Source organism: Terrapene carolina, unplaced genomic scaffold (genome assembly GCF_002925995.2).
Source record: "Terrapene carolina triunguis isolate 2854851 unplaced genomic scaffold, T_m_triunguis-2.0 Scaffold130, whole genome shotgun sequence".
NCBI classification, from domain to species: domain Eukaryota; kingdom Metazoa; phylum Chordata; order Testudines; family Emydidae; genus Terrapene; species Terrapene triunguis.
This window is the reverse complement of record NW_020664481.1, coordinates 2,785,661-2,808,948: the sequence shown is the minus strand read 5'-3', so window position 1 is coordinate 2,808,948 and position 23,288 is coordinate 2,785,661. Positions and strand designations below refer to the sequence as shown.

The window sequence follows — 23,288 nt, the reverse complement described above, 5'->3', positions numbered from 1 at the left end:
TAGACGTGTAGGACCGGAAGGGACCTCAAGAGGTCGTCCAGTCCCCTCCACCCAAGGCAGGACTAAATATTATCTAGATCATCCCTGACAGGTGTTTGTCTAACCTGCTCTTAAAAATCCCCAATGACAGAGATTCCACAACCTCCCTGGGCAATTTATTCCAGTGCTTGACTAGCCTGACAGGTAGGAAGTTTTTCCTAACGTCCAACCTAAACCGCCCTTGCTGCAATTTAAGCCCATTGCTTCTTGTCCTATCCTCAGAGCACAAGGAGAACAATTTATCTCCCTCCTCCTTGTAACTTGAAAACGGTTGTCATGTCCCCTCTCAGTCTTTTCTTCTCCAGACTAAACAAACCCACTTTTTTCCGTCTTTCCTCATAGCTCAGGTGTTCTAGATCAGTCTGGATAGAGACCAGACACGATGCCCCAGGAGAGGCCAGCCCAAAGCACCCTCCAGAGAGATGAGAGGAGTGTTCGGTCTAATAACACTATACGGGAGGCCCTAAGGGCCATCTGGGCCAGCTCCTGTCACAGGCTGGGAACAGTTTAAACAACTCCTTGAACCAGGTGCGAGGTGCTGAGTGGAGCAGTACTTGTCTCAGCCTGGAAACAAAGCCGAGGGTCCCCTGAAGTGGGCCGGAAAAGGTTGGGAAGTTGTTTGCACTCCCTAGCCCAGGTGCTGCAGTTAACCTGCCTCGCGTGGGAAAGGATCAATATGACTGCAGTGCAGTTGTACCTGGGCCGGTCTCACCCACCTTGTCTCTCTGGAATATTTGGCTGGCATCCTTATTGATTGTTATACTAATAGTACTGAGCATTTTCCATTGCAATGTCCTGTGATGTGGGTAAGTGTCCCCAGCAGACAGGCCCCGCTTTCGGAATGGCTGCTGGCAGTGTATCAGGAACTAGTATTAGTTAAGTGCTGACAAAGTGCTGGCACCTGAGAAGGTGCAGAAGACGCCCTGGTCCCTTCCCAAGGAGCTTGCAGGCATAGGACACAGGCAACCCAAAACACATTGCACTGGAGGATCCAGAGGAAGGCTCTGTCCTGTTTGTGTGTTAATGTAATGGCTGGGTGGGTCTGTAGCAGACACTGGTTTTGAGAATGGATTTGAAGGACAAGGGAGCAGCCCAAGGCCACAGAACAAGGCAGTGGCCGACGCAGGATTAGAATTCAGGCACTCCCAGCTCCTAGCCCCACCCTTAATCGAGTCTAGGGGCTGTGGCTTCATAGCTGAGGTTGGATGAGGCGATTCATCAGAAACCCTCTATTTTACCCCTCCTTAATTCTCCGAAACAAACTTCCCTAAATGTGAACCATCTAGAACATGCAGGGATAGATTGTCAGAAGATGACAGGCTCTGCTCTTGAGTCCAGAGAGGTCCATAAACCCCAGGAGTGTCTCTGAGGGGTGTGGAAAACTTACCCACAAAACCCCGCCACTAGGTAACATGGGTTCTTTGGTGCGTCCCCCGTTTGCCATTAGAGAAACGTACCCGTCACAGCTCTCCGTATAAACATGGAAGTTCTGAGGTGGGATTTCCCTTTGGATCAGCTCAATGTAGAGCAGGAAGGAGCAGTATTTTCAAGGGCTTTTATGTTACTTCAGTTTGAAATTGTGTTTCTGAAGCAAATTATCTACCTGTCGTATGAGGACACTCCTGGAACGGTGGGAGGAGGGAAATAACGGGAAACTTTAACCCAGCTCCTTGTAGGGGCAACATGATCTGACGGGGCCTCCCCTAGCTGGGATATTCTTGCACTATTGCAATAGGGGAGTAAACTCGCTGCTGGTGTAACTCCATTGGCTTCAGTGGAGTGACACCAGTCAGCAATTTGGCCCAAGCAGTGACAAATTCAGGGCAGGCCAAAAGCATTTAATAAACTGCTGGGCAGTTCGGAACGCCTTACTCCCCCTCCCGTCCCTGGGATTCTGGCCTAATTGTGGGCCACAGGAACGAACACTGATTGCCCAGCTAGTGCTGAGACCCGCCAAGGTCTTACTCGCAGAATCTCTCCCCTGGTGTCCTTAACCTGCCATGTGCATGCGTTTCTGCAAGGCAAACACATTCTGCGGAAGGCAGAAGCCTGCCTGAAACCTGCTTGGGAATAGCAGCAAAGGCAAATAACCCAGCTTCTTGAAAGGGGAACAATGTACCACAGACGAGCCCCTCTTTTTGTTTTAGATCTGCCTGGGTCACTGGTTATTGCCCACCTTTGTTGAACTGGGAAATCAAAATGCACTCCCCTCCCCCAGCATATGGATCTAGACTGTATTATTCACAGGGTCTTAAAACACACTGGTTGCACCAAGACAAAGGAAACAGAGCCAGAGAGTTCATCTGAACAGCCTCTCTCCCTCTGCACCCCTCCTTCTCAGACTTCCTCTCTCCTCTTCCTCATGCACGCGTCTCTATTGTCTGCCTGTGGGTGGACTGGAGGAAAGAAAGAGAATTAAAGAAACCCACCCACCCAGCCGGGGGAGAATGAACTGCCGGATCATGTTCAGGGGCTTTCACCGCGTCGCTGGATATTTCCTGCCACAGAACATGGGGTCGTATGACCGTGCAGATGATTGTCCTTGCCATGGTGTGGTGCCTTTTGAGTGTGTGTGTGTGTGTGTGTGTGTATTTGTTGAAGAAAGTTCTCTCTTTATTCTGGAGCATGTCTCAGTGCTGAGCACCGCCCCTGCCTGACACCTGTTTCCCCCCCCCCCAACTGAGACTCAGACCAAGGGCTGTGTGTCTAAGTGTTAAGCAGATGGGCAGTGGGCCATCTCTCCGCCCCCAATTTTCCCCCCTTGTCTTCCTTCTTGCCCCGCCTCCTTTCACTTTTTCTCCATCTCTTTCCTTTTTCCTTTCTCTTTCACACACTTTACCCATCTCTCTCCCCCTTCGCCTCTCACTCTCTCTCTTTCACACACACACACACACACACTTTCTCTCTTTCCCTTTCTCCCCCACCCCACCCCACCCCACCCCAGTGCCTCGCCTGCCTGCCCAGCCGGTTCACTGGTAATGTGATGATTGTCCTGGGGGACATTTGATGGATTAGAGAGCTGAACAGCTCCATTGCAAAGCACCACCTGATCTCCAGCCTGCGTCCCATATAAAGACAGCGGGCCCTGAGTGCTGAGCTCAGCTGTGTGTGCCAGCCTCCCCCCATCCCCTCCCCTCCCTCCCTGCCTGCAGTTAGCGGAGGGAGCTGTCCAGTGCTGATCCCCTCGGCGCGCAGGAGAGGAGCCCCCCAGCCCGCACCATGCCCCGCTCCTTCCTGGTCAAGAAGATCAAAGCAGACGCTTTTCAGCCCTGCGAGGTCCCGGCTCCCAGCTACCATCCCCTGGAAGCGGCTTATGTGCTGGCCGGGTCCCGGGTGGGCAGCGGCCCCGGGGCCGAGAATGGTAAGTGGCTGAGGACGAGGCTGGAGAAGGGTCCCGGCAGCTGGTCCCCTTTACCCCGCAGTGCGTATTATCCGAGAACTAGGGTCCCCTGCACCAGGCGGGGCATCTCCGAAGGGGTCAGGAGCCCCCCTGCGCCGCGGTGCTTGTCGGAAGGGGGTTTGTGTCCCTGACACAGCGGAGCGCATTATTGGGAGGCTACGCCCCCCCGCTCCCCATACACCGCAGCGCGTATTATAGGGGCGCAGCGGATTATAGTTGACTGGAGTGGAGCTGACCCCCCCGCCCCCCCGGGCCCTGGAGGGTCTGTGCGCAGTAGTCTCCGGACCTCCGCAGCTGCTGGAGAGACTCCGGGCGGTCTCTAAAGAATAATTACGACCATGAACCGGCCCGTTGGGTTTGCAGCCGCGGCAGGGGGCTGGCTCGGGAGTGGGGTGATTCGAACCCCGAACTCTAGCGGCCATGTGCCGAGCGGCCCCCGGGCAGCCGCCTGGACTGGAAAAGTTGCATCTCCATTGAGGGTGTTGGGTATTTCTGTAGGTGCAGCTGGTGGGGGTGGGGGTGTACACAGGCATATGCACTTAAAAGTGAACCTATGTTTGTAGTATTATGTGTATATGCATGTGTGTGGATGTGAGTTACAGTGTGTGGGGTGTGGGTGGATGTGTGTGGGTGTGTGTGTGCATACTAGGATGAGTGCCCTATATTGTGCATATGCATGTGTCTGTGGGATGGGGGGGGGTGTTGTGTGTATGCATGTGCCTGCATATGTGTATTGTACTGTGTCATGTTTGTGTGTCTGGTGTGTTTTGTTGCGTGTGAGTACACGCCTTTGGATGGATGGACTGCGTGTGTGCTGTGGTGTATGTGCATGGGTTTGTACAGATGGGGGTGTATTGGTTTGGATGTGTATATGCATGTGTTTGTCTATTGTGTTGGGGGCCAGGCACATACATTGTGTTGCCGGCGGGGTGCCCGTGGTTGTGTACTGTGTGGGCTGGAATGTGCAGGTGTGTCTTTTCCTTAGGAAGGTGACCCTAGAACCCAACAGCCTCTGCTCAGAGTTGCTCTGTTGTGAAATTTCTCCCCCTGGCCTCCTGCTCCTAGGGGTTTTGCTGCCCTTTGAGGGGTCTTGCTAAGCCAGAATTTGTTACCCTCCAAGGACACACATGGGCAAGGGAGAGGGGGCAACTTTTCCGCCTGAACAGCCCCCCAGATTTCCTCTGAGCTGGAAATGTCCCTGGGTTGTAGATTTCCTCTGGGGCACCAGTGGCTGGAGCTGGGCTTAACCTGGGCTCGCCTCTGGATCACATCCTGGTTGGCTTGTTCACTGCAGAACAAGTGGTGGCATTGACAAGCGAGAGCAATTCCCCAGGAGACGGGAGCTGACCCAGGCAGGGAGAAAGGACATCTCGGGAGGAAATGGGGTCAAGGGCACGCGTGTTCCCAGGATGCCTCATTGTTCAAAGCCCTGCCAGCGGGTTTGCTCTCCACAGCCCCGGCCAGGCAGTGGCTCCGAGGGGCTGTCACCTTGCCAGCGAGACCTGAGGGAGCTGTTTGCTGCTGCCTGGGGTTGGCTTCATGTAAGAGAGGAAGGGAGAGCGGGGAGTGGGGAGTGGGAAAGGACAGACGAGGAGAGGGATGGCATGGCCAGTGTCCCCATGCTCCAGCCTGCGGCACGTGGTGGTCAGTGGGAGCGTAGGAGGCTCAGGCTGAACTAAATGGGGTGGGGACACCCCAAGCTCCATTAGAAGGCCCTGAACGTGTTAGTGTGATGAATACGGCCCTGCTCTGTGTCCATATAACCAGAGCGCCCAACACCATCACTGGAGCGAGAAATGCTAGGCATGATGGTGTGAAAGCAGAGTACCTCCAAGATGAAACCACAACAGGGTGGCCCCCGAGGCTCCCCAGATGTGCCCAGGGTGGTGTCATGCAGCACCCCCAGAAATCTTCTCCGAGGGTGGGGTAGAGAGAAACTCTGCTGCTTCCAGCCGTTTGGAGGTTCCAGGGGAGGTTAAGTCACGTCCCCGTCGAAGTGAGCTGCAAAGTTGGGAGGTGTTGGATGGATTGCGGTGCCAGGCCCTGCTCTCTAATCTACACAGCCCAAGGTGACATTCCTGCCTGCCCTGGGTGCTATGGGGAATTGTGAAGCCATTCCCAGGACTGGGCTCGATCCAGATAACAAGGCAGCCAATGTGAGCCTTGTCATTTACATGGACGGGTGCTAGATCAGCCCCTCATTAGGAGACTCCCTCGGCTTCACCTAACAGGAGAGGCGGGTGGAAGGCAAACAGTTTGTGTCATCCACTGGAGCCTGTTCTAGTCAAATCACCCCCATCAAGACACCTCTTTACAACGCTGAGAAGGCTGCAGGACTGCCCCAGAAGAGGCAGTGATTTTGAGATGACTTCTCTACCTCTTCCTGCAGGTTCAGTGAGGAATAGCAAGGGCCGTGCTATATCTTAGCAGAGATTCGGGATGCTCTGAGATTCAGCATGTCACAACCCCGCCAGGCCTGCCCCCCATTTCAGGTTCACACCACGACATTGGGGACCTGGATTCCCAACATTTCTTGAGAAACTTCCCCTTCCCCACCCATCTCATCATGCACAGACCATCATCTGGCCAACTGGGCCATTGCTTCCTAGAATGGAACTATCTGGGGTCAACAGAAGGCACACTCAGTAGAAAGCTCTTGCATATGAATTTGCTTCCTCTGAGTTAGTTGGGCGGCCTTGGCACATCCATGGATGGAGTTTGGTCTCGAGACAAATGTACTGTCTGCAGGACAGTTTTGATGTGCCCTAACAGCACTGCTGGCCTGACCGTCTTGCACAGGTTTAATTCTATTTGTAAATACCGCTAGGCACCTGGAAGAAGATCGGAATAAATAAATAAGGAGGGGAAGGAGGATGCTGTGGCCAAAAGCTGGCCCTGTGAGTCAGAAGCCCTGCATTCAAATCCCACTCCTGTCACTAACTCAGTATGTATGGCAATGTGCAAGTCACTTACCCTCTCTGTGACTCAATTTCCCCATCCCTGAAATGGAGATAATTTCACTTACCTCCCCTGATTATTGCTTGTACAGTACTTGGAGCTCCTCACCACGAAGCCCCTACAGAAGTGCAAAGAGTTATCCTAATTCAGTATTTTCCGTGTACATTTCGTTTAACAGAACATAATCTGTTTATCTCCATCCTCCGGATCATCTCAGATCCAGTCAATGACCCAGCTGGAAGAGGACCAATAAACATTGATTTACTGCCCAAAAGAAGAGGAATACCGGGTGCTGCCGCTGGCATTAGTGAGCGAATGGCACTTAGGGGCTGCACATTTAGTCCTGTGGCTGGCGCTTAGGATCTCTCGGTTCGATACAGGGGATGGATGGGGGTGTATTTTCGCCTCATGTCTTGGATGTGCTGGTTATGGCAAATTCAGGCTGCGCCTTGCCAACAGAGGGTGGAATCTAGGGGCTCCGTATCGGTACCGCAAACGCTTGTATGGCTTCGGAGGTTTTCTGCTCTCTTCCATCCCCCTCCGCCCTGCATTTGTGTGTGTGTGGAGCAAAACGTGTGTGAAATACTTTGTGTGCTGGGTGATGTAAGGGAAAGGAATCCACGCAGGCCGGGGAGAAGCTGGTGAAGCCGCTCTCCTGGAAATAACCTTGCTGCATGCTCCAGAGAAAGTGTGAAAAATTGCTGAGGAGAGTGTTTTTCGCCCAGCGTGTGTGACTGCACTCTGTAAACAAGGAGAGAGAAAGGAGAGGAAGGGAGGGAGAGGCCGCTCCATAGCAGAGCCGGGGCTGCGGGCGAAGGAGCAGGGGCAGGGGAAATGTCAGGCGGCACAGCTCCATCAGAAAGACCGTCAGACACACGCTGTGATGGAAGACCACCGGAGAGCAGGGGGGGTTACACCACATTCAGGCAAGGAGGGGATGCTGCTTCTTAGGAGATGACAGAAATATGCTTGAAGGGTTTACAAGGCAAGTCTTTCCAGAGCTGGGAGGCCAAGGAAGCGTAGGTTGGGGAGAGGACAAAACTCCATAACTAGGCAGGCTGAGGGCCAGGGGAAACTGCAGGTCACACTCAAGCAATCACTGTAACCTGGCACTTAGACTGAAGCAGGCCAGGAGGGAGACCCTGCCCCCCCCCCAGCCTGGATGCCACTTCACCCACCCCAGCTTGGCATGACTGCCTCCTAAAACTACTTGCGAGGAGTAAAATTGTTGCTTTAGGAGAGGCAGCCGCTTGCCCTGAGTGAGGGGTATTTGCCGAAGAATTTCCCATCCCCACCAGGGCCTTATCCTCCGTCTGCACAAACACTGCCCTTTCCAGAGTTAAAACAAAGATCAGAATTCCTCCCTCAAACCAAAGCCTGAGTGTGTCTCCTCCACCCAGTGCCTTTCGGTCACCACACACAGAGGAAACCTGGGCGCATTCTCATCAGGCACCCAAAGGCGGTTAGGAACAGAGTGCCCAAGCGACAAAAATGTCTGATCCAATGACAGTCAAACTCACTTGATGTCAGTGTTAAAGGAGGAAGGAAGGGCTTGTGGCTAAGGCACTGGGGTGGGAGTCAGGAGACCTGGGTTCTGCTCCTGGGTTTGTCATGGACTAATTCTGGGACCATGGACAAGCCACTGAGCATCTTGGGAAATTCTCCCACCGTTGCTGGTACTGGTGCAACTCCCCAGCTGCTAGCAATGGTGGCAGTGCTCGTGTAGACCAGCAGCTAGTGCTTGTGGCAGTTAACCATGAGCAGAGTTAGGCAAAATCATTGGTCCAGGCCCTCCCTGCCTTGGTTGCAAATAATTGACAGACATACAAACCATGCAGCGAGGTTGACAGCTCTCAGCCCAACCCCAACTCTGCTCCCCCACAGACAGTGTGGTTTGGTGCATGGAATGTGACACTGGCATTCCAGAGACCTGGGTTCTGTTTCTAGCCCTGCCACTGACTTGCTGTGTGACCTAGGGCAAGTCCCTTCACCTTGGGAGTCAGTTTCCCGACCTGTAAAATGGGAATAAAGCTAATGAGTTCATTCATAAACTGTGAAATCCGGGGACGAGAAGCACCCTCTAGAAAGGCTGTGTATTTATTAGGGTTAAGTAATGGCAGGATGAGACCACTAGTGTCACATGAATTCATTGACATGGAGTATGCGGTGGAGGAGGTCACTGGTGGTTTCCAAGTGCTGTTCAATGGGAAATCGTGTCATGGCCGTTGATAGTCAGTAGGCACTGAGTGTGGGGAATTGGTCCTGAGCCCCATATAGTGCATCCCTCCCCCCCCTGCAGGGCAGATCCCCACCTTTTTCTGGTCCCTCCCCCAGCACCCCAGAAAACAATTCTATACCCCAATTGCCTCCTTACCCCCAAATTCGAGCTCTTCTGGGGGAATACCCCCTCTATTCCCCAGCTGGCAACTGGCTTTATTCATGGAGGGTGGGGAGCAGCCCAAACCCAGGCTCCCTCCCATTATTTTTTTTTAATAATTGAAAACTCAAGGGTTTTATATATCTAGGTCAGGGGGGGATCAAACCCCTCACCTGAGCATCATTGGTACATGCTGCACTGCATAGGAGTAGGTCTAGCTCTGGCCCTTACTGCAGTCTTAGGTCAACCGGCTAGTACTGAAAGCGGCAAGCAGGGTGCTACCATGAATGAACTTACTTCTGCTAGTGTGGCATGTGCTTATCCGAATACCTTTGCCTATGAGCGCCACCTCCTGGTGGGTTTACACAGGCCTATGGAGAATAAACGATTGACGGAACAGGCCCGCTCCCTATTCGAGAAGACTATTGATAGACATGCACACATCAGAAAGCCATCAGTCTTTGCAAATCAACATGCTGAAATATTAATGCACCCAGAAATCCCTGGCTCGTCTGAACTAAGTGCCGGAGCACCCAGATGAGAGGCCGTTGCCAGTGGAAGAACACTTTTCTCTCTCTCCTCAGCTGGAGGATACCTTAGGAGTCAATGGAGTTGTGCCCGTTTATGCCAGCTGAGGATCTGGCTCATTCTTCCATATTTGACCAGGCCACGCCAGCAGGAGCCGCCTGCGCTGCTTGCAGCAGTGGCATCCACATTGCTAATGGTGCAAGTGCTCCCAGCTGGTAGCCTGAACATCGGGGGCTCGTTATCGGTCCAGTGAATAATACCGATAGGGGTGAGAGTGCATGTGCTGGTGGGTTTGCACAGCGGCACCTAACACAGCCTCACCAGACCCGGCATGTTAATTTCAGAGATGGGGTAGCCAGAAACAACCCACCGCCTCACGTACTGGGTTGCAGTAGATGAGATGTAGAAGTCACACTTCCAAAGGTTTTTGTGTCAGGGCCACCTGCACCAGGCACATGTGAGCCAGCTCATTGTGTGTTCAGAGGGGCACGTGTGTGCCCAATTACCTGTTTTGCATGCACAATTTGCATGCACAAATAGGGGGCTTTGTGGATGCATCACTGTACAGCTTCCTCTGATGAATTCAGCCCTCAGTATTTTAAGTGGGCGTGTCAGTCATTAGTCGATCATCCCAAGTCCCCAAAAGATCAACGATTCTACCAGCTCAGCGAGGTCAAAGATCATCAAACCAACAAAATACACTAAGTGATCAGGTGATGTCTGTTGTATAGAGTGTTACAGTTTCACACCATGTGTCTGTGGGGCTGTTTGTTAGGTGCCCAGTTATAATAAACCCAGGATGCGTGGAGTGGAAGCTCTGATGTTTATATCCAGGTTGTAGAGAGAGGTTTACTTCCTACAGATGGGAAGAGTTTGTAGTCAGATCCTGGGTTCTCAAGCTGAGAGTCAAAACCACCCTCCATTGCTCAATAGCTAGGGCGATAAGGGGGTCCCCAAACTTGTTCTGTTGTTAACATGGGGGACCGGTCTGGAAAAGGTTGAGACCCCTAAGTTAAAGATGTGCCATGAAATATACACTGCAGAGGGCTGCTAAGTGCATCAAAAATATCCCTCTCATGAATCACCTTATTAGAGTGTTTTACCTTTCCGGGCACTGTATGGTCCTGATCCTCTCCTCTCACTCGGTGGGTGGACCCCCAGGGATCCCTGCCGATGGGGCACAGAAGCGGAGCATGGCACTTCTGTGGCAATGCTTCCCCGTGAACACGCACACCAGACCTGCAGAAATCGCTCTGTGGGTTTGAGATCAGCACATGGCTAGACACTGACACTGACTGAGTCAGGATCAATGTTTGCGTGCACCCTGCATGCTGCAGAATCCCCTGAGAGGCTCCATTGGAGCCCCACTGCCAGGTATCCAGCACAGAAAGCTGGAACAGTTTCAGAGCTGAAGGCCCTCCAGGTGGTGGCTTTGGTTTCCAGCAGTTCCCCTAGAGACTCCCTGACTCTTCCCAGTGGGAAGGCAAGCCTCCTGGAGTTTCCAGCTCCCTGCAGTGAGCTTAGCCTGGTTCTCTCCCTACTAGCTTTCCTTTTAAGGGGGTTCATGTGTCTTGCTTTTGTTCCCATGTACACTGCCTGCAGCTTCCTTACAGCTGCATTTCTGTCAGTCGACCCCAACCTGCGACATCCGTCCCCACTTTGTGTCTCCGGGAGAGTCGTGCTCCCGGACTCTGTGGTCTCCCTCTGTCAGTAAAGCACCTGGCGAGAGCCAAGCCAATACTCTGGTATTCCCTTGAAGGATGCGCCGTGAAAACAGCTCCACAGCCAAAGAGCTGGCCTACAGCTGCTCCTACATTTATAGCTCAATGTTGTGAGTTCAATCCTTGAGGGAGCCATTTGGGGATTTAGTTGGGATTGGTCCTGCTTTGAGCAGGGGGTGGGACTAGATGACCTCCTGAGGTCCCTTCCAACCCTGAGATTCTATGATTTAGAGGTTGCTCGCACACTGATATCGCTGACAGCAGGCTGGGCCTGTGTTCCCAGGGGAAATGGCTGGGGATGGAGGGCAAGACAGGGTGACCTCTGGGTTCTGTCCCAAGCCCCTTCCTGATCATTCACTTTGGGCTTGTCCAGTTCCCCCCAGGTTTCTGGGGGGGGGGGAGCACTGAGAGACAGCACAGCTCATTGTGAGTGTCTGCCACAGTGTCACAACGAGGAATTAAGCATTGGCAGCTGTCTAATGGCCTGAGAAGTGATGGAACCCAAAAGGAGCTGGCTGCAGTCCAGGGCTGCAGAACGGGTTCAAAGGGCAGGTGGAGTGAATGGGCCGGGGGGGGGGAGGGCTGGGATTCTCTCCTTGTGGATGGTGTGTGGCAAGGAGAGATATAGACGGAGGCTGGGTCGGGACAGAGGAATGGTGCCCTGCTTGAGGTCTAATGGGAACAGGGTGGCTGCACATTGAGATCCGGGATTGTGACCCAAGGACTCCTGTCTCTCAGGCTGGGAGAAGAGTAGCGCACTCTGCCAGGCCCGGCTGCACCCACAGCTTCGCAGATGTTAGCAAATGGTGAACCTGTCCCAGATTCCAGTTTGCAATAAAATCCCAATCTCAGAATGTGGCCAATGTGGCCTTGGCAACTAGGGGCTCCCTATGAGAGCAAGGTCCCTTACACTGAGCTCTACTAATCATGTCTGTTCTGCACGGACAGCCGTACAGCTTTGACCAAACCTCCCAAGTCCTCCTCCACCTTGCAACAGGCAAGACGGGAATGCTTGGGAAAGCGTCTGTGGGTCCAGTCACTCCCCAGGTCTTTGTCAGGATTCAGGAGTGGATCCCCCTCGGACATTGACTCTGGATCCTCATCTAGTTTTCAGCACTCTCCTGTCCCGTCATCACCCCCAGACCGAAGGTTCTCGTTTGGCTCGTCATAGAGACAGTGGGCCAGTGCCAGGTTTGGATGCAGGGTCAGATCCTGAACCCTCGTCAGAAGTTCAGGAGCACCCAGACTTGGCGCTTTTGGCTTTTGCCCACCTCCATCCAAAACCCACCTCGGCTTTTCTTGCAAGTCTGCAGTGTACTGCCCCAGGGAAGTCCTGGTCTCACAGGGATGGGGCAGGTAGGAAAGGGCAGGGATACACAAATAGGGAAGGAGAAGCCTTGGTAGATGGTGATCTCCATCTGTGTTTGTCTCCTGCAGGGTATAGCCAACATTGCCTCACACCCTCCGACTACGAGCCTGACAAGAAACAAGGGTTTCAGCTGGTGTCTTCAGACCCGGTCTACGCCCCGGCTCACGAGGAGTACAGCGACCCCGAGAGTCCCCAGTCGAGCCTCTCCGCCCGCTACTTCAATGGCGAAGCTGCAGTCACAGACAGCTACTCCATGGATGCTTTCTTCATCACTGACGGCCGCTCCAGGCGACGCAGCGAGAGCCAGCGGCGCGGGAGCCACCGCCACTCGTGTAACGAGTGCGGCAAGACCTACGCCACCTCCTCCAACCTCAGCCGGCACAAGCAGACCCACCGCAGCCTGGACAGCAAGATGGCCAGGAAGTGCCCCACCTGCGGCAAGGCCTACGTCTCCATGCCCGCCCTGGCCATGCACATCCTGACCCACAACCTCAAACACAAGTGTGACGTGTGCGGCAAGGCCTTCAGCCGGCCCTGGCTGCTGCAGGGCCACATGCGCTCGCACACGGGCGAGAAGCCCTTCGGCTGCTCCCACTGCGGCAAGGCCTTCGCCGACCGCTCCAACCTGCGGGCCCACATGCAGACCCACTCGGCCTTCAAGCACTACAAGTGCAAGCAGTGCGAGAAGACCTTCGCCCTCAAGTCGTACCTCAACAAGCACTACGAGTCGGCCTGCTTCAAGGGCTCCGAACACAGCTGTGCAATAGAGAACTGAGCCCTGTCCCCCAGGGGAGGGGAGAGGAAAGGCCGGGGAAGAGGAGGAGCCGCCGACATCTGGGAGGAAGGGGGTCCCCTCCCCGCCCTCTCCCACCAGCGAAATCAGGGCTACTTGGAGTGCAAGAGACGGCAGGGACTTTTGCAGTTCGGGCCAGCCGTGTTTGCTGGAAGGATGCGTTTTCCCAGGGATGCTCAGACTGACTTGCATCCCGCCGTGGGGAGGGTGTGTGGGGCTGGGGGGTCCCAGGAATTTTCCTTCACGGACCAGGTGACGTTTTTGAATGGAAATCTCAAATGGTGCCAACCGCTGGTTCCACAGCTCTCCCGTTTCCCGCCCTCTGACCCGCATCTACCCCTCGCAGCTGGTGGGAGCACAGCTCCTGGCTGGCTGGGGGAATCGGGGCAGGATGGACTCGGGAGCTGCTTGGCCGGCGAGTCCAAGTTCCTCCCCGTGGGATTCGCTCCTAGCTCCTTTTCAGGCCAAGGGACCTTGGGAAGCTCCTTGTGTATTTATTTAATTTATTGCTGTATTTATTTAGTGCTGCTTCTTCTCCCGGCGGGAATCGACTGGGGAGAAACGAAACTTGTCTTCTCCAGCAAGAGCTAAACTCATTGGGTTCAAAATGCATCAGCTGTGAAACTGTAAGAGTATTGACAAGGGAACAGGGCAGGCGAGGGGACACATGTGGGATCAGTGCGACTGACAGGCCTGGGGGAGGGGGCGTCTGTATGACTGACAGGCCTGTGGGGAGGGGGTGGGGGAGTCAACTGACAGGCTGGGGCATGGGGGAGTCTATGTGACTGACAGGCTTCTGGGAGGGCAGTCTTGTGGACAGGGCGGGTGCTGCATGAGTGACGGGCCTGTGGAAGGGGGTAGTTCTGTGAGACTGACAAGCCTATGAGGGGGGAGAGGTGTTTGTGTGACTGTTGGGCTTGTGAAGAGGAAGGGTGTCTTTGCGACTGTTGGGCCTGTGGGTGTGTGAGTGTGTGACTCTTGGGCCCGTGGGGGGTGTGTGACTGCTGGGCCTGTGAGGGGGAGGGGGGTCTGAGAGGCGTGTCTGTGCAGCTGTTGGGCTGGTGGAAGGGGGCGAGTCTATGTGCACTATGTCTCTGAGTTCTGTCCTTGTTGGTTTGTTTGTGCTGCCCTAGGAGTACCTCTCTGGAGCTGCGCTGCTCTGTGACTGACAGGAGGGCTGAGGGGCGAGCCAGCAAGGGCAAATTCCCTCCGGCCGCAGCCATGGGATTGACAGAAAATCTCACTATCCCCTGACTCTAGGAGCGAGTGACCATGTGGCCGTGCAGGTATTGGGGCAAGCCCCAGCTCCTGGAGTCAGGGGAATATGTCAGAATCTCAGCTTTCATTTAAACCATAAAGGAAGATTCTAGCCCTTCTTGGTGCAGAGAAAAGTTTAGAACCCTAACCTGAGTGCCCCCTAGATGTTCAAAAACCAGAAGGTAAATTAAAGAAAACCCCAAATTCAGGAGGGTTTAAAACCAATCTCATGATTTTTAAGACACATCTCAGGATTTTGGGGATTGGCAATACTGCACACACACACCCCGCGACTAGAGGGCCATTCTGGGAGGCAGAGAGTTGCTCTTGTTCAAGTGAGTTACCGACTCTCCGAGGAGTTGTGCGGCCATCACAATCCAGTGCTTTATGACGGGAGACCCTTACAGTGAGAGGAACTGGAACAAAACTTAAAACTTCTGTGGTTTCCATCCAGCCCAAATCTCACGGCAATGTAGGACAAGACGCCAGGAAGGATTAAGCTCCACCAGTGCCCAGGGCCCACATGCCATAACCAGAACTATCAGCCCTGTTGGGTATGCCCAGTTGGTCTCCGTTCAATGCCCCAGAGGAAGGCAGAAAAACCTCCTAAGATCCCAGCCAACATGCCCAAGGGAAAAGTCCTTCTCAGGCACAGGTTCTGTGAGCTGGTCTGTGATGTCAAAGCCAGATTCTCCTGCTATCCAATCGATACCTGCACTTTTCTCTGCAGACTCACGTTTCATGGCCTTCTCCTGCCAGAGGAGATGTGGCAGGGCGTTAAATCCCAATCTGAATTTGGGACAGGCCAGCCCCGCTCCTCACCCATCCCGACGCTCCCTCGAGGCTGCAATGTCACGCTGCGGGTTTGTGCTGGGAGGTGGCTGCACCGAACCGGGCCTTTGTGCTGGCAGCCAAGTCTGAGAGGGCAGTACCCTGACCCAACCTGACTCAAAATGTGCGGGGGGGGAGGGGTGGGGGGCTTCAGTCCACCCACCAGGAGGGCCTCTGGCTGTGGACTGTGCTCCGATCCCCCTGTGTCCCAATGGGCTTCCCACATTGCCCAATCAACGGTGCATCCTGCTGATTCAGACAGACTGGGATGTTCAGGGGCTAGAACAGCCTCCCCACCCACCTCTCCCTCAGTCCCAGAGCTGGAGTTCCCTTTGGCAGAGGCCGGGGAATAGGGAGAGAACCAGTGTTACTGTAAAGTTGGGGGGGAGGGGTCTATTTAAATGCTCTAATTTATATTATTTATAATTTATGCTTTCGACTATTGATTTGCCACGACAGAAGGGGCCGTGCCAGACCCTAGGGGCCCCTTTGCATGTGTCCTTTGGGGGTCTGAAGCTGCCTGCAGAGCCGCGCTGTTCCCAGGGCGAGAGTTCGGAGTGGGAGAGATGCGGGGCATTTGGTGACCTTGGGGAAATCCCGTATTCCCAGATTGAGGGGCAGGGAGGCCAAGCCCAGACTGTAGCTGGCAGTTCCACAGCTGGCGGGAGAAACTAAAGCTAGCCTGCCACAGCTGGGCACTGCCACTTCGAAAGGGATTCTGCATTCTGCCCATCGGGAGCAGGCTGGTCAAGGCAAAGCTGTTCTCCCTCGTCTTCCTCCATGCCGAAGGTCTCCCTGCCCTTGGCCAGGGTTCCAGGCTGCGCAGGGAATAAAATAGTCCTTTCTATGCAACTTTCCCAGTGGAGACACCCTTTGCCATTCCCATGTGCGCCAAACCTTTCACCAACACCACTGACTGCACCATCTGCGGGCGTGCTGCGCTTCCTTCCCATCACATGCAATCCCCCTGGGGCGGGTGGCTGCCACCACAACACTTCCTGTTTCCTACCTCAGATCCTGAGCCTGTGACGGACTGTCAGTCACCACGCTGTCTGTGCCAGAGAGCACTGGTCCAAGAGACCAGGGCTCAGCCGCAACAGGGGCCTGCCAACATGCCCAGCTCTTAGATCCTCACCCATGTAGGAATGCACACACATGTACCCATGTCCTTCTTCCAATACACAGCCTCCCATGTTCCTTTGCACACATGTGTTCTCACGTCTGCTGTCATGTCTGCAGTCTTTTCTGTGTACCTCGCCTCATAGGACACACATACACACGCTCATGCATGCACACCTTGATTGCACAAGCAGCTCCACACACCTGCATAGTTGCATGTGTGCACAACCTCACAGGCACAATTCTACCTGCCCCACGCACTCACGGCTAATCACACACACGTGACCGCGCATATGTCCATAACCTCAGATGTGACCTGCGTCCCACTCACATCCTCTATACACGTAGCCTCCCTTGCACCACTGCTCTGTGTGTGCAAACACACGCCCCGTTAGACATGCAGAGCTCCACTCCCCCACTCACGCAGCCTCATGCAGGGCCATTCACACACGTCAATTCACACATACATACACACAGGTGTCAGGCAGGGGCGGTGCTCAGCACTGAGACACACACACACACACACACACACACACACACTGTGAGTATTCTTCTCTGATGGGCCCTTCCCCGGTGGACTCACCGTTATTACCATAACTTACCTTCCCGTGGGGACAGAAGGCGGAGCACCTTCTTTCGGGGTTTATCCATGGGAGCGGTGGGTGAACCAGCCCCCTGGTTTGATTGCACTGGGGACAGTACAGGAGGGCCAGTCCCTGCTCCGTGTTTATATTGTATGTAGGAAATCGACAGCAATAATTTTCCGTGCATGATTGATTTTTCTGCCAGGTTTTGTATTTGACAGAACACCGTGAGACATGTCTACCGAGAACCGGCCACCTGCAGTATTACTTGTAATGCAATTCAGGGATATTAAAGGGACTTCTGCTACTCAGACACGTGTCTCTGGAGATCTGTACCTATGGCTGAGGGGTGGTTGCAGGCTAAAGCTGGGGAAACTAGTAGAAAAATGTAACACACCTGTCACAAGGCCTGAGGTGCATCACACTTGAACCCGCAGGTCCAAGGACAAGTGATTTGTTTAGTAAACCGTCCCTGTAAATACCTCGGGCATCAGCTGTCACTTCCCTGCTCAACCTGCTGAGCCAGGATCTTTTCTGCTGTCCCGAGAAGCAGCAAGACGCCTGCCAGGGCTACTTGTCATTTATGGAGAGATTCCTTTGCTTAATTCTTTTCCTGCAGAACGAAGAGGAAATTAAAAACCCACTCTTCCTATACTGTGCAATAGATAGCGAGAATCCCTTCCGGTTACAGGAGTATCTGAGCCAAAGAACACACAGGAATTGACTTATCTGCAGGCATCTTTCGAATTTCAAAACCAAACCAGGTAAATAAACAAAAAGCCCGAGGGAAAGAGCCGAGAGGCGCCTGGCTTCCCAGAATTCCTGTGAGGCACCCACATGCATCAGCACTTTGAAGCCCCCATTCACTTAGCTCCTGCCCCTTGCAGAAGCATGAGACTGGCTGTAGCAGAACAAGCCAATGGTCCATCTGGTGTCTGAGCGCAGCCAATGTCTGTATCTTCAGCGGAAGATGTAAAATCCCCACAATGCATCAAAACAGGCCTCTCCCGCCTCCTTAGCCCCATGCAACCCACTGAAGTTAATGGGCGTTGGGGGCGCTCGCTGTCTCGTGAGCAGAGTGAAAGCACTGGCAGCTCGGGTGAGGCAGGGCAGAGCTCTGCGATCAGGGGCACAGGACAAGGGAGTGGGATGGGCACCAAGCAAGTGAAAGGCCCCTGGCTTCCCTGCACTTTTCTCCAGCCTGACACAGCAATGCCCCCATCTCGCAGTCCTCTGCCTTATCCTGCTCTTGCTTCTGCCAATATGTGCTGGTCTAAAGTGCTCCTCCTCAGGCAGACGCTTCCTGGGTGCCACCAGGCGAAGGCTCTCTTCTCCTGCTGCTGCCAATTCATTGCACACACAGGGCAAACGCAGCGGCCCCTGCAAAGAGCAGAAAGGGAGCAGTAGGGAGCTGGCATGACCTACAGCTCAGTCACTGGCCGCTCTCCTGGTGCCGACAGTGGAATCTTTGCTGTCCTTGTGGCTTCTGTCGCTGGGCCTCCTACTTTCTTTTTCTGGGAGCTGGAAATTCTGCAAGCAGCGAGCTCACGCTGGGGGGAGCAATAGCTTTATGCTAATGCCACCCCGCTCGTTAAAGAGCCCGCGAGGCTGGGAGCAACAGCAGAGCGCTGACCTGAAACTAAAGAGAAGTGAAGTCTTAAATAGCAGCACTCCAGTCAGAAAGCTTCCCGAGTCAGCCCCGCAGGGATCCGGAGAGCTTCAAACGCACGCCAAAAAATCCCAGGGAAGGAGCCTGGGCCCTTATTAAACATTCAGAAGGCAGATTTGAAACCCGAACGTTCCAGCTGCCTGGGCTTTGCCATTCGCTCCTGCACTCACACACGCCCGAGCTGGCTCCTGGGGAATAAACCTCATTAGCAGCCGCGCTCCTTTGTGCCAAGCGAATCATTTGCAATCCCAACCCTTTGAATGGCTTTGTTATTTGCAGATGTGGGCGGAAGAGTCAGCGAATCATGTGCAGCCTCTCAAGGTGGGGCTGCACCACAGCGGCACAGCTAAGGCACTGCAGTGTAGACACTACCTACAGCGATGTGGTTCACCCACCCCTGAGGGGCAGTAGCTAAGGCGACGGACGGATTCTTCCATTGACCTCGCTGCGTCTGCAGTGGGGGTGAAGTCGACCTAACTCTGTCACACGGGGTGCGAAATTGTTCACAACCCTGAGCGACAAAGCCAGGGCGACCTACGTTTTAGGTGTAGACCAGGCCCAAGCTGTCGGTGAACTGTTCACGGGGTTAGTCACCTGAATCAAAATGTATTGTTTCTGCTTCCTGATAGCTGGCTGGGAAACATCTTAATTAGGAGACCTGTGAATCAGGCGATGATTTTGCAGATGAGTCATCGCGGCTGCTAAAATTCATGAAACTCTTGGGACTCGCGACTCCTTCTGCGAATAGCTTGCAGCCGTCCAAACGCTCACAGAATACAACCCCACAAATCACAGCACAACGAGGACAGTGCTTTCAGCCATGGAAATATTTGCAAATCCAGTTTGGGGGCGGGGGATTTTGAACTATTCACCCAGCTCGGCACAGGACCGCCTTTCATAGCCACTTACACTTGCTTTGCTCTGCCTTCTGATGTGCTGCCCAAGGACCTTCTGGGGAAAGGACTCTGTCTTTTGATCTGGGAGCCTCCATGCACCCTCCAGGCAGGCGGATGGGCCTTCCTTTTCATCTATTTTTAAAATATATAAATATGCATGTAAAACTGTCCATATTTCGGATGGGTCCCTTTCTCCAATCATCCAGAGAGCACGGATCTTGTTAAGTAAGCAGGACAAGGATCACATTTCCCTGTGTGTTTTTGTAATCTAATGGGGCCCAGATACTGACCGGGACCTCAGGGCAGTAATATTAAATACAATCATAAATAAAGAGCAGTAATTAAATACCATAACAAGTGCATGGAATTCATCGGGCAGGGGGTATCTCCACTCTGGATAATAAGGCTGCCAGCTCCTGTGCTTTTCATCTTCAAAGCATCTTCCAGGCATTTACAAATGGATCCTCCGAACACCCCCATGACCGGTGTAGTAGGAAAAGAGCCCTTGTATCAGAAGCCTGGTATAAGGCAGGACCTGCTCACAAAATCTGGCAAGAACAGGGCAAATATTGCAGAAATACACCTTCCTAAGAAGTGCTAAGTACAGAGTACTCACGCAAACACATCCCGATACCAAGTGGTACCAGAACATCCCGATATCAAGTGGTACCAGAACATCCTGATATCAAGGATGGTACAAAATATTCCCCAAAAATAAGAGGAACACACCGGCCCCTCCTAAAAAATAAGGTCAGGATGACAGGAGATAACTTGTTTGTATCGGGGTATAAAGATGGATCTCAGAGGAAGATGGATCTCTTTGGCCAGCCTAGGGGGCAGTGGAAAGTCCCACCATTGACTGAGCTGCATCCATTGTCACGAGCATACATGTCTTAGTATCCTTGTAGAGTCTACCAGGTGCTAGTACCATGCTTCGTCGACAATAAACCTGGCCTGGCACCTTCGTTCCTTAACAGATCTTGTGGTCATTGAGCGGTTTGCTCGAGGTCTGCTGTGCCAGCTGTCTGCACAGAGCTGGGGCAGCACACAGGGAGAACACACACACGCAGCCAAACATCTAACCACAACCCGGAAGTAGGGACCATCTCCATTTTACAGGTGGGAAATGAGACAGGGAGGGTGGGTGATTTGCACAATGCCACATCAGCAAGTCAGTGTCATAGCTGCCTGGGAATTAGACCCCAGGAGATGCTAGCACCTAGACCTGCGTTCAGACCATGCCTCTCTCAATCCCCACCCGAGTTCAATGCAAATGGGTCAGGGAATGACTGATTTTCCTAAAAGCAATGTGGCGAGACGGGATCATCCCTGGTTGGTTTCCTAGCTGGATGGCACCAGGGGGCTGGAGCCCCAACTGACTATGTCTTCATTGCAAAAAATGACCCGCGGCCCATAGATGTAGATGTTCAGGCTTGGGCTGGAGCCCAGGCTCTGAAACCCAGCGAGGGGGGTGGGTCTCAGACCCCAGGCTCCAGCCCAAGCCCGAAGGTCTACACTGCTCATTTTAGCCCTGTAGCATGACCCTGAATCAGCTGAGCCGGGCTGAGACTTGCTGCTGTGGGACTTTTTGTTTTTGCAGTGTAGACGTACCTTCCGTGGGCTCTGGAGTCTCTGCTGAATGAGCCATCACGGAGCCCCAGTGTCTCCACTGCGTGTGCACCCACTGGTGACACCAAGACGTGCCAGGAGCACCAGGCCTGCGCTCAATTTGCTGTCTAAACGTGTGTGCATCTTTAGGATCAAAACCAAACCACATCTCATCTGCCTGCACTCGCACCCACCTTGCTAGGTACCCGCCCCTGGCTTAGTTCATCGGCCATGCACACCAGCCCTCCATCGGCTTTGTTCTCACTTGTGCCAGTCACCACCTTGTCTTCAGGTGTGAGGGGGAGGGGACGGCAGGCCCATCGTCCCTCTGGGCCTGCCCCAGCTGAGCACCGTTTGGGACGATGTCTTACAAGAGGAAGATTAGGGAGATGACCCAACAGAGGACTGAGCTGTCATTGGGCCACCTCTGTTATTTGGACCCAGGCTGTGGATAGATCTCAATGTAGTGGCCTCGCTTGTTACACCCTTGTATAGAAACCTGACTGGGATAGCGACATTCATTCCTTGCTGCTCAATCACGTTTTTTTGTTTTGTTTTAATGCAGCACCATCCGTCCTCAGGGATTGGAAGGACATCAATGCTAGAGTCATTCAGTGCCACTGGAATGCGGCCACCTCTGGGGTGGAGAACGTAAATAGCCTATGCAGCAGGGGAAGGAAAAGTTCAGCCCAGAACAAAATTCTGGCTCAGGACAAAAGTGGCGGGGGATCTGTAATGTCACTGCACAAAGAACAGGACAGTAGTCCTAACGACCCACCCACAGTAAACCTCAGGATCCTAAAAGTTCTGGTAAGAGTCAGCCGGGCCAGGCCAGAGTTCCCTACAGCGAAAGGGCAGTGAGCTGAGAGTGGGGGGCTGTAGACCGACAGGCTCCTACCTATAACCACCCAGCCAGCTGTCACTACCGCAGCCGCTGACCCTGCCGAGCTCTCATGGCAGGCGCATGTCCCGACTGCCAGCCGCTTTCAGGAAGTCCTGGGGCCCACGGTCATTCTGTAGGGTTAGTTATTTACAGTAGCGCTGGCTGCATGCCAGGCATGGCCCCAACACGCTGCGCAGTCCCTGCTGCAAGCAGCTCTCTGGCTAAGGGCAGTGATCGCCCCGGGAGCAGAGCTTTATGTGTATGTGGGGCTGGACAATCCCAAACCGAGACATTGAGAGGCAGCCACCTCTGGGGTGGAGGGCAGGCTGGGGCGAGGAGATAATGATTTGGTTAAAGACACTGGGCTCCTGGGACTTGCAGCCTAGGATCTTTAAGGTCTCTGCTGAGCGGACAGGCCCTCGGCCAGCCCCAGCCCCCAGACTCCTCGTGGGATGCCCGGACTCCGTTCTGCTGGTTCATTCTGAGTCGGCAGAGGAAGGTAGGCCCCGCCTCCAGGGGAGCGATGATGGAACTGGCTTCCCGGCTGCCCCGTGGGCGAGGGCGAAGCACACTGCACACTGCACACTCACTGTGACTCAGCCGCGCTCGCCCTGCCGGAAACAGCCTCTCCACCTCACACACAGCGGGGGGAGGTGGCCCAGGCTGAAGGCACAGACTGAACGCTTTGTGCAATTGAGAAATCCACCCGGGGCGGTGACCCAGGCGAGGTGGAGCTGGGCTGGGGAACAGATTCCTCTGCACTCCCTGCAATTCCAAACGGTGCAATCCGCGCCTGAGCGTAAGGCCTCCCCGGCAGCGCTCCGTGGGGCCCTGGGGCAGGAGTGGATGCTGCAGGTGAGGGCAGCCGGGCAGTGGCGTGTGCTCCGAGGGGCTCTTGGCAGGGGCTGGGCCACAGCGATGGCTAGCACAGGCCCAGCGGAAGAAGACCAGGGGAACAGAAGCATCCACTCCGACAACATCCCCACCGTACACAATGTCCCCATGAGCGTGCTCATCAGACCCATCCCCTCAGTCCTGGAGGAGAGCAAGGTGACGAGCCTCATGAAAACCATCCAGGTAATACCAGGGTTATACATCCTGGGGATGGCAGCGCTTCGCTGGCCATGCTGGGATGGGGGCACTGAGCGATGCTGGGATGGAGGCACTGAGCCATGCTGGGATGGAGGCACTGAGCCATGCTGGGATGGGGGCACTGAGCGATGCTGGGATGGGGGCACTGAGTGATGCTGGGATGG

At 54.1% G+C, this 23,288-nt stretch overlaps 2 protein-coding genes across 2 annotated transcripts in view; both read left to right on the top strand.

The window, feature by feature from the left end:
• Positions 1–3,258: 3,258 nt before the first annotated feature.
• SCRT2 (scratch family transcriptional repressor 2) lies at positions 3,259–13,167 on the top strand. Its single transcript, XM_024200874.2, has 2 exons — positions 3,259–3,400; positions 12,461–13,167. The coding sequence occupies exons 1-2, from the start codon at positions 3,259–3,261 to the stop codon at positions 13,165–13,167; spliced, it is 849 nt and encodes a 282-aa protein (XP_024056642.1).
• Positions 13,168–22,693: 9,526 nt separating this feature from the next.
• Positions 22,694–23,288, top strand: part of SRXN1 (sulfiredoxin 1) — a 1,774-nt gene continuing 1,179 nt past the window's right edge. Inside the window, exon 1 of the mRNA XM_024200942.3 lies at positions 22,694–23,109. Coding sequence (XP_024056710.2) covers positions 22,879–23,109 — 231 coding nt within the window. The 5' untranslated portion in view covers positions 22,694–22,878. The remainder of the gene's footprint in view (positions 23,110–23,288) is intronic.

Excerpts from the sequence above, each read along its gene's own strand:
- SCRT2 (XM_024200874.2), top strand. The coding sequence starts at position 3,259 with ATGCCCCGCTCCTTCCTGGTCAAGAAGATCAAAGCAGACGCTTTTCAG. Across the intron at positions 3,401-12,460 it reads CGGCCCCGGGGCCGAGAATG|GGTATAGCCAACATTGCCTC; the intron begins GTAAGTGGCTGA and ends TGTCTCCTGCAG.